The sequence below is a fragment of the Carcharodon carcharias genome, chromosome 19 (genome assembly GCF_017639515.1).
Source record: "Carcharodon carcharias isolate sCarCar2 chromosome 19, sCarCar2.pri, whole genome shotgun sequence".
Taxonomy (NCBI): Eukaryota; Metazoa; Chordata; class Chondrichthyes; order Lamniformes; family Lamnidae; genus Carcharodon; species Carcharodon carcharias.
The window spans coordinates 31,539,110-31,551,727 of NC_054485.1; the positions used below are offsets into that span (position 1 = coordinate 31,539,110).

A 12,618-nucleotide genomic window follows, 5' to 3' on the forward strand; every position below is an offset into this window, starting at 1 on the left:
GTATTTATTCAAGTGCAAAGCCTCCAAACTAATAAGTTCGGTAAAGCAGAATCCTAGTCAAAGCAGGATATAATCTGTAATTATTCAGGTTTATAAATGCTTAGTAATGTCAATCTACTGCATAGTTTTACCTAAAGGCATGTTTAAAGATCTATCTTTTCTCACTTAACACTTTATTAAACAGTATGTTTGCTTTTTTGTACTTTCCTTTAATATTAATATCCAGATGATACAAATTATCAGGATTTGAAAAAAATTAACACAATTCCAACTGCAGCCAAATAGTGGATCTGTGTTACGTTAACATAAGGTGGTAAACTTACGGCTCCCATCAATAAAAGTAGATGTTGTAGGCAGTGAGATCTCTTGGAATTTTGGAGAGACGATAGCCACTGGGGGTTGATTTACACGAGGTGCTGCAAAATAAATCAACCACAGTTTAAAAAAAAAGTAGTTAATTTTCTGAAACAACAGTCACTTAAGTAAAGATAGGTATACAGCACTAGCAATCATCAACATTCCTTGAATAACACAGCAACAGACCCAGGTTTACAGAATAAGCTTCACAGCATTAGAATGGAAGTGGGTAAAGAATCACTTTAAGTATTCCAAACGTAAACTACTTTTACAACTATTTAAATGAATTAAATATATACATTGCTCAATACCATTCTCAAAACCTTCTCCAGGGCAATAAATGCTGGCCTTGCCAGCGATGCTCACATCCCAGGTATGAATAAAACAAAACCTAGACCTGAATCCTCAGCAGAGCCCGCTCGGCGAGGCATAAAATGACGCGCCATGACATCAGGTGGGCTTCCTGACGTCACCGCGTGTCATTTAGATTTTCAGTTCAACAGCTGCACAGCCAACTCGGCTGTGCGCCTGCCGAACTGTCAAAGGCCTATTAAGACCATTTAAATATCAATTAAACCAATAAACTGAGCTGCTCGTCCAACCTTAAGGTTGGCGGGCAGGCGAAGAGCCCAGGCGGCCTTCGTATTTATCATGGAACATCTTCCACGGGTGGGATGAGGTTTCATGAAGGGTTTATAAATTAAATAAATTTTTTCATTAAAGTTCATTGACATGTCCCAGCTCATGTGACACTGTCACATGAGGGGACATGTCTCAAAACCTTTTATTAAAATTTTTGGAACTTAAACTAAACTCCCTGAGGCAGCTCTGTGTCTCAGGGAGATTTCTGCGCTCTTTTGCAAGCACGCGCAACAGAGCGCAGGCCCCGACTCAGGGAACCCGCCCCGCCCGCACAGGGAGCGCTCAGCGCTCCCTGACACACATCACGCTGGGTGGGCCTTAATTGGCCTACCCACATAAAATGGCGGCACTGATCAGGTCCACGCCCGCCCCCGCGCAACCCCCACTCCCCCCCCAACGGGGGAAGTCTCCCCCTAGAAACAGAATGAGAAAGATTTATTTTTTTAAATTTTGCAAGCGCACAACTTGACATCTGTGCCCCTTCACTTCATGCTTTTATCACAATGGCCTGGATTCTGCAGTCATTGGCAAACAGCGCTAACTATTCATTGCCCTTGCACTTTTCCATTGACATTGTAGGCATTTGCACTTGAAGTTATCAGAGAGCCAAAACAGCATGGCACCCTCTACACGGGCTCCAGGATTTATGTAAACAGGGTAAGCAATAAGCATTGAATTGCTTATTCAATCAGATTAAGAATCCTGACAGAGCCACACAGAGTCTAACCTAGGAAATGCAAGTTAGGATTGTTAATTCAATGTCAAATCAATGTATGGAAAGTAAAATGAAAAGAAAGCAGGAAAGATGAGTTTAAGAGAAAGCTAGATAAGAGGCAGAGAAACAACAATTAAATCTGAGGAAATGAGATTTCACACTTGTTAAAGCTAATTTTCAGTATTAGAGATTGTTTGGTAGTAATTAAGACTTTTATCATTCAGTTAAAAATGCACTTAAATTTTATGGACAAGCCCCAATTCCACCCCCCCCCCCCCCCCCCCCCCCCCCCCCCCCCCCCCACCGGCCACACCATGTTTAGTGGGTATCACATTAGTATAGCAAACTCATGCATTTGAATGCTGAATCCCTTGATGAATTACTGGTATACTAAAGTATCTGGAGGAGAAGGGTGACTCGTTCAATAACTTCCTGATTTCTTTGTTTAATTGTACATGTGTGAATGTTGGATGTTATTGTTTACTCCTCAATAATGGTGAGCACTGATAACCTCATCTGTTATTCTTACAGCAAAATGTGGGCCATCATATTCAGTTTTAAGAGCAGGAAATTACAAATCTCAACAAGAATTCATGAGGATAGATTTGGTTTCAATAATCTTATCTGTTGAAATAAAAAATGGACATAAAATGAAAGAAACAGCCATCAATGGAGTGGAAAACTTGGATGACAAACATGAGGAGAACCTTAATTAGCTTCGTCATGAACATCACTGGATCAGCCACTGTTTCCTTATTTTTCTCATGTATCCAAACTCTCTCAAAAACCCTGTTCTCCAGTCTGGTTTTAAAACACCTTTGGGCACTACCACTTTTAAATAAAGTACACCAGTTATTTTTTTTTTTAAACTGGCCATATTGTCTTGCTTTCTCTTAATACCCTCTACCGTGCTGCTTTTCTTCTAATAGCCCCTGTTCCAGTAGCCATTTCCTCTGCCCTGATAGCCTCAGTTGCATTTGTTTTAATGAAAAATAACTCCACTCCATTTTTAAAAAAATTTCCTATTTGTCCTGTCTGCCTTGATTTAAAAGCTCAACCGTGTTTAATAATTCAACATTTTAAAATTTAACAGCAATTTTGTTTCTTTGCTTCCATAGCCTTGGTACCATTCCATTACATTTTTTTTAAAATAGCTTCAGTTGTACCCACACACTCCCCATCCTGCAGTTTTAAAAATAAGTTTCTGTTCTTCCACTGGCTCAGTTCTCTGGGCTTGATCATTTAATATAGACCTAGTTCTCTTCCTTTTTTCAAAAAAGGAAAATGGCTTTGCCATCAGGTAATGAGAAAATAATTGGTCTTATTCAAAAAATATTTTGTCTAAACACATTTCACGTTATAAATTCCTATATAGACATTTATAAAGGAAACTGGCATGTTAAGGTCATTACACTATAACCACACCCTTGTGCCAATGGAGTCAATACACTGGCAAAAGGGCATAATTATGTACTAAGGTTACATAGGTAGTTTCAATTATAAATATGATCACAGGAGTTTATAATGGAGAAGCTGACAGGAATTTTAGGCTGGCACAGGGTCTTTAATATACTGTAATTAATAACAGAATATATGAGTTCACAGTGGGGTTGAATTATATTTGTGTTTCTGGTTGGATTACCCCCCACCATCCTTTAACTCTACTTTCACCAGATGACAGAAATATACTTGGGTCAGAGTTTTTTGATGAGCGGGCAGGCCCGCACCCAACATGCTTGAGTGTAAAATAGTGCGTGATGACATCAGGTGAGCGTGCCATCATCGCGCACTTGTGCGGTACTTCAGTCGGTGGGTGCGATTGGGAGTCGGAGCCGTGCCCACCGTTAATTAAGAGGCCAGTTAACACCGTTGAAAAGGCAACGGAGGCTGATTTTACATTGCCTGTGCCATTTTGCGCTCGTTGCACGGGCAAAACGAGGAGACGGCCAGCCAACAAAACCTCATTCATGGGTGGGATAAAAAGGGTCAGAAGCATTGCCAGTGTGAATAGTGAGGAGTTTGGTAGAAAGTTTGCTGCTGGTGACTTATTGGTACTTGGCAGCTTCATCTCTGTTTGGGACTTCATTGTTAGCATTTCCAGGCTTCTTTCAAGTCTCATTGGTATGTCCAAGGATCCTGGGGGATTCAGACTGTGTGGATGCTTCCAGGTATCAGACAGCGTAATGAGGATTGTGGTCTCCGCTGGAGGCACTTCCTCTGAGGAGGAACAGAGGGGCAAAACGGGGAGAAGGCCAGGTGTCCCAATGCAGCTCGCAGGGGAGGGACCTGTGGGGGGTGCAGGGCCAGCAGATAGTCCAGGCATTAGAGGCTGCAGAAGACCCCACTATCCAGCTGCCAGGGTTTACAGGCAGGGATGTAGCTACCTCAATATGTTAGAGGTGCAATGTCGAAGGAGGCTCTGCCACTCAAGGGAAACAGTGACCTCCATTTGTCAGGTGATTGGGCCTGAGATCAGCTCCGACTGTGTGGGTGGACACCCCATGTCAGTGGCTCTGCAGGTCACAGTAACCTTCAACTTTTATGCATTCGGCTCTTTCCAGGGCTCAGTGGGGAATCTGTGTGGCTTCTCCCAATCAGCTGTCCATAGACGCATCAAGTTGGTGACAGAAACTCCTTTCAGGTGGGCAATGATTTTCATTCATTTTCGTACAGACGAGGCCAGCCAGGCTGAGTGTGCCATAGGCTTTGCACCGATTGCTGGACTCCCCCCACATCCAGGGTGCAATCAACTGCACACATGTTGCCATCAAGGTGTCAGCGGGTGACCAAGGTGCCTTAGTTAACAGGAAGGGATTCCACTCCATGAACATGCAGATAGTGTGTGACCATAGGATGCATATTCTGCAAGTGTGTGCAAGGTACCCTGGCAGCTCCCAAGACACGTACATCCTGAGACGCTTCCAAGTGCCAAGGCTCTTCAGTGCTCCAGCCCGACTGGATGGATGGCTGCTGGGTGACAAGGGCCATCCCTTGAAAAGGTGGCTCATGATGCCTCTCCGCCACCCAAGAAGAGAGGCAGAGCAGCTGTACAACAGGAGCCATGCCTCCACAAGGACGGCGATAGAGAAAACCATGGTTCTTCTGAAGATTCGCTTCGGGGGGACCATTCGGGGGGGCACTACAATACCCCCCCAGATTGGGTGTCACTAATCGTCGTTGCATGCTCCACTCTCCACAATCTGGCACTGGCAATGGGGGACCCACTGGAGGAAGAGGATCTTGACGCAGCTCGACAAGCCACAGATGATGAATCCAGTAATGAGTCCGAAAAGGAGCACGGTGAGGAGAACGCCAAGGGCGTTCTGTAACCTCCAAGAAAGCACGGATACCAGGGATGCCTTGATCCAAAGCTTCTTTAGCTAGGCTGCCAAATAAGGGCCACCCCCTCATGCCTGGGCTGCCACCTCCATCCTGGATGTCTGAAATTACCCCTTCCTTTGACCCCAAGGTCCACAGTGCCTGTGCAATCAGGTTTAGAGCTAGCCACATCTAGTATTACATGCTGACCTACCCTGCGCCACATTAAATAAAAAAGGTGAAGCATACTCAGGCCATTACACAAAAGAAAATTTATCTCATGTTGACAGTCCAAACAAATTAACAGAACCTTCTTGGTCTTCAGCCCCTGACTAGTAGACATAAACAAGATATTGCACAACAGAAGATCACCCGTGACCAGTCCCTCTTGTGCTCATGATGCCTTAAAAACTTAGGTTTGCGAGTGCTGTGTCTTGGTGCTCACCCATTGCTGGCAGTGGCATTGGAGGCAGCCTGCTGACTCTGCTGTCCTGTTGGCCTTGATGACCTTGGCAGTCATCCTCTGGTCAGTGCTGTCTGTGCTGACCCTGTCTTGAAGGGACCAGTGCCATGGCTGGCATCTCCCCAGGTGCCGCAGCCTCATCAGACACCACAGTCACCGACAGAGGGGTAGAGGAGCTGCTGTCATCATCCAGAGCGCCTTGAGAGGAGACTGCAGAGACATGTGCTAACATGAGGTCACTCTGGGCCTCCCTGCTCACGATTGGACAGGCACCTAGCTGACACCGACCACCTGTGTGAGGGCTTGCAAGTCCGAGCGCAATCCCAGGAACCCGATTCTGTTCCTGGAGCTGTCTTGTCATGAGAGTTGCCACTCTCAATGGAGGAGGTAATGTGCTTGGCTATGAGGGTCAACGCAGTGCTGATGCTCTACATGGGCTCCTCCATAACGCATACCCTCATGAATCTCTGCCAGATCCTCCTGCACACCTTGCTGGACATCCAGCATCTGCCACCTAATGGATGACTCCAGAGGCTCATCATCTGCCTTCAATTCAGCATCGTCCTGGTCTCCAGCAGCTCTCTGACTGCTGGTGCCCTGGGCACTCTCTCCCACTGCCTGCACCTCGAGTGTGAAGCGCCCTCACCGCTCTGCATTGGCATTCTAGCCGCCGATCTAATGCCCACCGAGGTGCTCATATCTGTGCTGGTGCCTGGTTCAGAGAGCGGGTAAGACACAGGTGCATCTGGAGCCTGGCAGTCCTCTGGCGTCAGGGTGGCTTTTCAGGATCCTGCGATTGGGTGGATGGTGGTGAATCTAAGGGAGAACAACGACATGTCATTAGTTTAAGTCAACACATTGTCACTTATGCATGCCAGGCACCCTGGTGAGACCGTGGAGAACTGCATCATGGTGCCATCATCTTTCAACGATCAATGTAGAATCCAGTTTTGAGGCTCCCATCAATGATCAGACTACACAAGAACGTTTGCACCATTCAAAACTCTCACCTCTGTGCACTGCACCCTTACCTTCGTCTAATACCCCAACTTCTCCGCAGCCAGCTGACCTAGGTGCGTGCTGGCTCTCTATCTCTAAGGCCTCCTGATTGTACTTTGTGAGGATTCAGAGGTTTTGGGGGGCCTCCGCTGGTCCGCGAGCTTTCAATGTTGTTATGGGCCATCTTCTCCTGAAAGGACAGAGGAGCATTGATTAGTCCACTCTCTACCTGCAGCGCCACTGCAGCCTGGCCAACCCCACTTGAGGAGCACCTTGCAGGGCACATCCGAGTTGTGACCCTCGAGCTGCAAGGCACTCAGTCCAAGCAGCCAGGGGTCACCACCTTGGCCAGCTGCGGTGTCACTGACAGTTGGCATCTAGGCTCTAACACCTGAGCTCCACGGTGGGGGGGACAGCCAAACCTTAACACTTCAACACACTGATCCATGGAAACATGGTACTCACCCTTCCTGAGCACAACAGTTCATTAAACCTCTTGCGACACTAGACCCAGGTGCACCGCAGAACACCATGGCTGCTGACCACCGTTGCCACCTCTTCCAAAGCTCTTTTTGTAAGATGCAGTGGCCTCCTCATTCCGTCCCTGGGGACAAGGGCATCCCTCCTGGCAGCCACCTCCTCCAGGAGGGCTGCAAGGCGCTCATCAGAAAACCAGGAGGACAAGTCTCCACCCGACCTGCCCTCCATCCTGGCATCTGCAGCCGCACTGGAAGCCATAATTTCCTGTTGACAACATCGAACATAGCTTCTTTGCTGGCAACCTTCCAGGAACTTCCTGGGTGATTTTTAAACTGGCTGTCGGGTCACCACTGGATCCAGTGGCCGAAAGGCCCCTACCCCTGCTCGCCCCTTCCCCTGCTCACCCCTTCCCAACCAGTGATGAGCCGCGTTTCACGCTAGGTGGGCCTTAATTGACCAGCCAGTGTGAAATCGAGGTCGGCAACCGACCGCAGGCAGTGGCCCATTTTCCGGCTGCTCCCAGGCCCATTGACCGCGCCTGTCTGCCGAACTCAAAATTCTGCCCCTGTGTTGAATTGTATGTGCAATGCTGTGTGAGATAAACAGGTAATAAATTTAGAAAATCTTACATCTGTATGCATTTCCTCTGTATAAAACCAACCTAAAATTAAAACATCTAAAATCTCCAGTAGCAAATCGCCCCTTCTCCCTAACGCCAAATTGAAATTGTTACTAACTGATTGTTTAAAATGAATCCATGAAATGAGCTTGTGTGACGAATGCAGATCCTTCACTTATTGATTGTGCTGGATATATTAAACAGGAAAAGGTTATCAGTTTACTGCATGTAGTAACATTTGCACATTTGATTGCTTTCAGATTACAAAATAAATTGTAAACAATCTTAGTGTCACATGATTGTACATAACAAATACTCAGCAGGTTCTGAAAAATATTCAAGGACATTCAAACACAAGTTAGTGCCCATAAGATATTAACCTCACAACTGGATAAACAAGTTTGGGTCATCTCAATTTACTTCCTTCGCTATTCAATAACTTAGTTTCTAATCCATGCCTATTTCACCTCAACATACATGGTCCTTCAATAATGCATCCTGGCTTGGCTGTTCATTGCTACAGAGAGCAACTTGCCAGTCAAATTGTTAACACTCAAACATATGCTTGTACTGCAATTTTTATTTGCTCTTACTCTGTACCTCCTGCTATACTTGGTCATATTTAAAACCATGAATACCAACCTGGTTTAACAGACACATTCACTGATCCTTCTCCATATGCATACTCTCCTTGAACAATTACTTTAAACATGTAGATACCAACCGAAAGCTGAAAAATTGAAGTACCGTTAGGTTATGATATGGTACACAACATAAACATTGCATTTGTGTTAAAACTACATATAACATGGTTTTTCCATTATGTAAAGCAACAAAGTTTGTTTCAGAATAGGATACAATACAATGTCTAAAGCCTACCTGCATTGTAAATATCAAAACTTACTCTGCACTTCACAACCTCCTGATTTCTTCTAGCCATGTTTCAGCCGCTAAAATTGTGGATTAATCTACACTAACCAGATGACACCAGGAACAATTTAGATCCCAACACTGGCCAATACTAAAATGTTTAACGCCACAGACCAGATTGCTGGGGAGGAGGAAAAAATATCTCTTTTTACTCCCATTATATCCTTCATTTCCCATCCACCTATTAATCCTCTACTCTCAGCGTTTTTGCATCCTCTTCTCCCAAAAGGCCATGCTGCAGCTATTATGTTACACTATTTAAATTTAGATTCTGAGAGACAGACGTCTTTGAGACGATTCCTGGCTTTTAAACACTAAAATCTTACAATTTCCAAATCTCTTGCTGGGATGAAAAGTCAGATGCAGAAATGTAACCACCAAGCACCTATATTATTAAAGTATTAGATGTTCAGAAAGGAAGTTCAAAAAGTAGAGGCACATCCAAAGATAGAGAAGAGAATATAAAGAAACAGCCAAAGCAAATAAAATATTGGTAGGCAAACACAAAGAGTTGGCAAGAAAATACAAGGAAGAGAAAAAGAGAAACCATGGTAGAAAAATTAGAGAATGGAAGACAAGTGGAAGGACATTTAAAAAAAAAAATCCTCATCAAACCCACAAAAGGATACCTGGGATATCTTAAAAAGTTGAAAGTTGTAGCAAAGGTAAGGAGTCACAAATTGTTGTTGGTAAATCAAAGGTTCTGCATTAATTCACTAAAAATATGTACAGTAATCTTTTGCCAAGTCAGCCATTATTCACATTTTGCTTTTCTGATCACATCATTTAGGTCAACTTCAAGAGCAAAATTAACAATTGAAGTATATACTTTGGTTGTTGTTTATTTACTGGGAAGTTAATATGCTTATTGACCCGCATAACCTAATTCACATCCTGGATAGCTGTTAAATATATAGCATAATTCTTACTGATGTCACACTATACAAAGGCCATGTTCTAAAGGGTAACTAATCACTTTAGGAATGATGATATAGTCATAATTGAATTCTGTAACAGAGAACAACTGCACAGTCTATCTACCCTTGCTCTTTTGCACATTAATTAAAAATGTATGTTTTAAGTCATCACTCAAGACCCACATCTGCTATTTGTGGTGATAGCAAGAATCAAGTCTAATGCCTGCTCAAGAAGGGTTAATGGACCGAAAGCAGAGTTTTCCAAATTGATCACTGATATGTGAGTTCTAATTACTTTCAATAACTGACAAATATGGTCAAATCATGGGGTTTCATTTGAGAATTAATTATGTAAACTTGCATCAAATAAACAATCGCTAAAAATATTGCTCTAAGCAACATACTGTGTTCATTCACATTGTAATGTCCATTGTTAGAGCAGTCGATGCACTATTATTCCTGTTGTAGCACATTAAGGAAGAACCCACCCAAAACTTTAGTAATTACAATAACAACTAGATCGCTTAGGTGATGAATTATTTTCATCCACTTACTCTGGAGAGTTTAAGAGTCTTTGAGTGTTGGCCCTCCATCTCTCCCACATAATCCTGTGGGTGTGTGATAAGTTGCCAATCATATTTATAGCTCGATCCTTGAAAACATGAACAATACAGAATCAAAGCTGTGTTGCATTTTAAAACCAGTCCCTGCTATGACAACAATTCCTTCAGGACAAAATTTTATATGCTTGAACGCGTAAAATAAGTGCTTTCAATAGTAAGTCACTTTCCATCTATAATAAAAGCTTTCCATTTATGTTGTTTAAAATATTCTAACCTATGGAGTGATTTATACATCGTGTGACATTGTCTCTTTTCTGTCAAGACTCACCAAGGAAATCCTCAGCTGATGTCAGCTACAAACCAAGTGATTTTACTTACACTAGAATTGTCAGCTTGGCGTCAGTACTAATGCTTGATGTTGGCTGGGAAGAATCTGAGCTGAGAAGCTTCATATTCAGTACCCACTGGGCTGGTCTCAAACCTGTTTGGTTTAAGCCAAGTAACACATGGAACAGAGAAAAAGCATACTAAGCTGAGAGATTTTACAGATGCCAAATGGGGCTGGGGTACCTTAGATTGAAAATGCTTCCATTTCACATAGCCACTTGAAGAAAACAACAGGCTTTCTTCATTTCTTGCAAGAAAAACTACACTAAAATCTCACTAATAATGATTGTATTCATAAATACACCATCCTCTGTATTTCTTCAGTTTCATTTTAAAACTATTATATAACTTGTAAACGAACAACCAAACTCCAATTAATATGGAAAACAAAATTTTGTATAACTCAAAAATATAGCAAGCAGACTTGTAAACTGCTATGTTGTATATGGCACACAATTAAAACAATGTTCAAAAGCTAATGAAAGTTAAAAAGAACTTGTAAAAATTGTAAAACATCTCTATATTGCAAACCAGATTAGATGGCAACAATGAATTACAGACAAACAATCTCAGAGTTTACTCCGCACAGTACAAAAACTTTACTCTCACTATTAGTGTGATCAACAAATTCTGTTTTGAATTCCTGTTATTGACTGTCCATCATTAACAGCCACCCTGTATCTTCCATGTACAGAATGAAGGTACGTTTACTTTTTGAAACACTTGCAAATGAGGATCTTAAGAAATTGCATTATGGAATTTCTTAACAAAATACTCAACTCCAGAAATGAATAAAAGCAGTTGCTATTATACTTTTTGAAAGGGCGTGACTTGGAGTTAGAAATGTTAAATTATACATGAAACCTTGTACATTACTTCAACTACCATGTATAATTGACAGTATTAAAATGATTGTAATAACATAGCTAGTCACAAAAGTTACTGACTAATCCATAAAGTAAACTTGGGTACCACTGTTTAATCAGGTCCCAACATTTGTTCATCTACACCACAGATTCATCCAATCTGGGGAAGAAATTTAACTCCTTTTTCAGAACGAGTGTGAAAAAGGTGTAGAAACAACGAGGGAATTTTAATAAAATCATACCTAAGAAATATCAGTGGAAAACAATATTTTAAATAAAAATAAATTAATCAAAATTTCTCAGTGAAGTCTTCATTCTGTAAAGTTATTCGAATGAGGTCAAAAACTTTCTAAAATCATATTGCCATTAATATACTACTCACTTCTTTGCAATTTTGGTATCTAATTAGCTGTTACCTATGATATACTGCTAACTAGATCATTACACACATTTTTACAAACATATTCTATCTTCCTGATTTTAATGAGTGATTTCGACTTAGTTTGTTGTAATTGCATTTCTCATCAGATCACTGTTAGCCACTCAAATGTACATGATACATTGTTCAACATGTTGATTTCAACAACAACTTACATTATATAGCACCTGTAGCAAAACGGCCCAAGGTGTTTCACAGGGAAGTTAATAAACAAAACATGACACTGAGTCACATAAGGTGATAGGGCAGATGACTAAAAGCTTAGTCAAAGGGATAAGTTTTAAGGAATATCTTGAAGGAGGAAAGAGCAATAGATAGGAAGCGAGATTTAGGGAGGAAATTTCAGAACTTAGGGCCTAGGCAACAGAAGGCACAACTGCCAGCAGTACAGTGATAGAAAATCAGGGATGTGCAAGAGGCCAGAATTTCAGGAGTGCAGATATCAGAGGGATATGAACCAGAGGAAGTTACATGATAGGGATGGAAGAGACCATGGATGTATTTGAAAACAAGCTTGAGAATTTAAAAATCAAGGTGTTATTCAACTGGGAGTCAATGTAGATCAGCGAGCACAAGGGTGATGGCTGAACAGGATCGGTGCAAGTTAGAATAAAACAGTTGTCTGGAATTTTTTTGAACAGGCCCAAGCAGCACACATACTCGTCCTATAACAAATGGGTGAACGTGATGGTCTTTATAGTTATTCTAACAGTCTTGTTTCTACCGAAGATAAGAGTAACAAGCCTTTGGCTGTTTCAGTGGAAGATTGCAGGAGAAAGAGGGACAAAATGGTGGAAGAAAGTCAGCTAATTAGGTAGAATTTAAAATTAAAAATCAAAACTTAGTAGTACATTGCCAATTGTTTAGGGGTAAGGGAACTGCTTTCAGCTTCTTTATGTTAAATCTTATGTAAATAATCATTA

General features: G+C 42.2%; 2 protein-coding genes across 5 annotated transcripts in view; one reads left to right on the forward strand and one right to left on the reverse strand.

Annotated features, from left to right (window-relative positions):
• The window catches only part of ncdn (neurochondrin), a 161,349-nt gene that overhangs the window by 97,480 nt on the left and 51,251 nt on the right, over window positions 1-12,618 (forward strand). The gene's annotated exons all lie outside the window — the stretch shown is intronic.
• The window catches only part of LOC121291076 (dyslexia-associated protein KIAA0319-like protein), a 112,810-nt gene that overhangs the window by 63,545 nt on the left and 36,647 nt on the right, over window positions 1-12,618 (reverse strand). For all 4 annotated transcript variants that reach the window (XR_005945954.1, XM_041212109.1, XM_041212108.1 and 1 more), the window contains 3 exons: window positions 9,995-10,092; window positions 8,236-8,323; window positions 324-416 (listed from right to left, as the gene is read on the reverse strand). Coding sequence is in view for 3 of the 4 variants with exons in the window: in XM_041212109.1 (XP_041068043.1) it covers window positions 324-416; window positions 8,236-8,323; window positions 9,995-10,092 (279 nt within the window). In the remaining variant the exon portion in view is untranslated. The remainder of the gene's footprint in view (window positions 1-323; window positions 417-8,235; window positions 8,324-9,994; window positions 10,093-12,618) is intronic.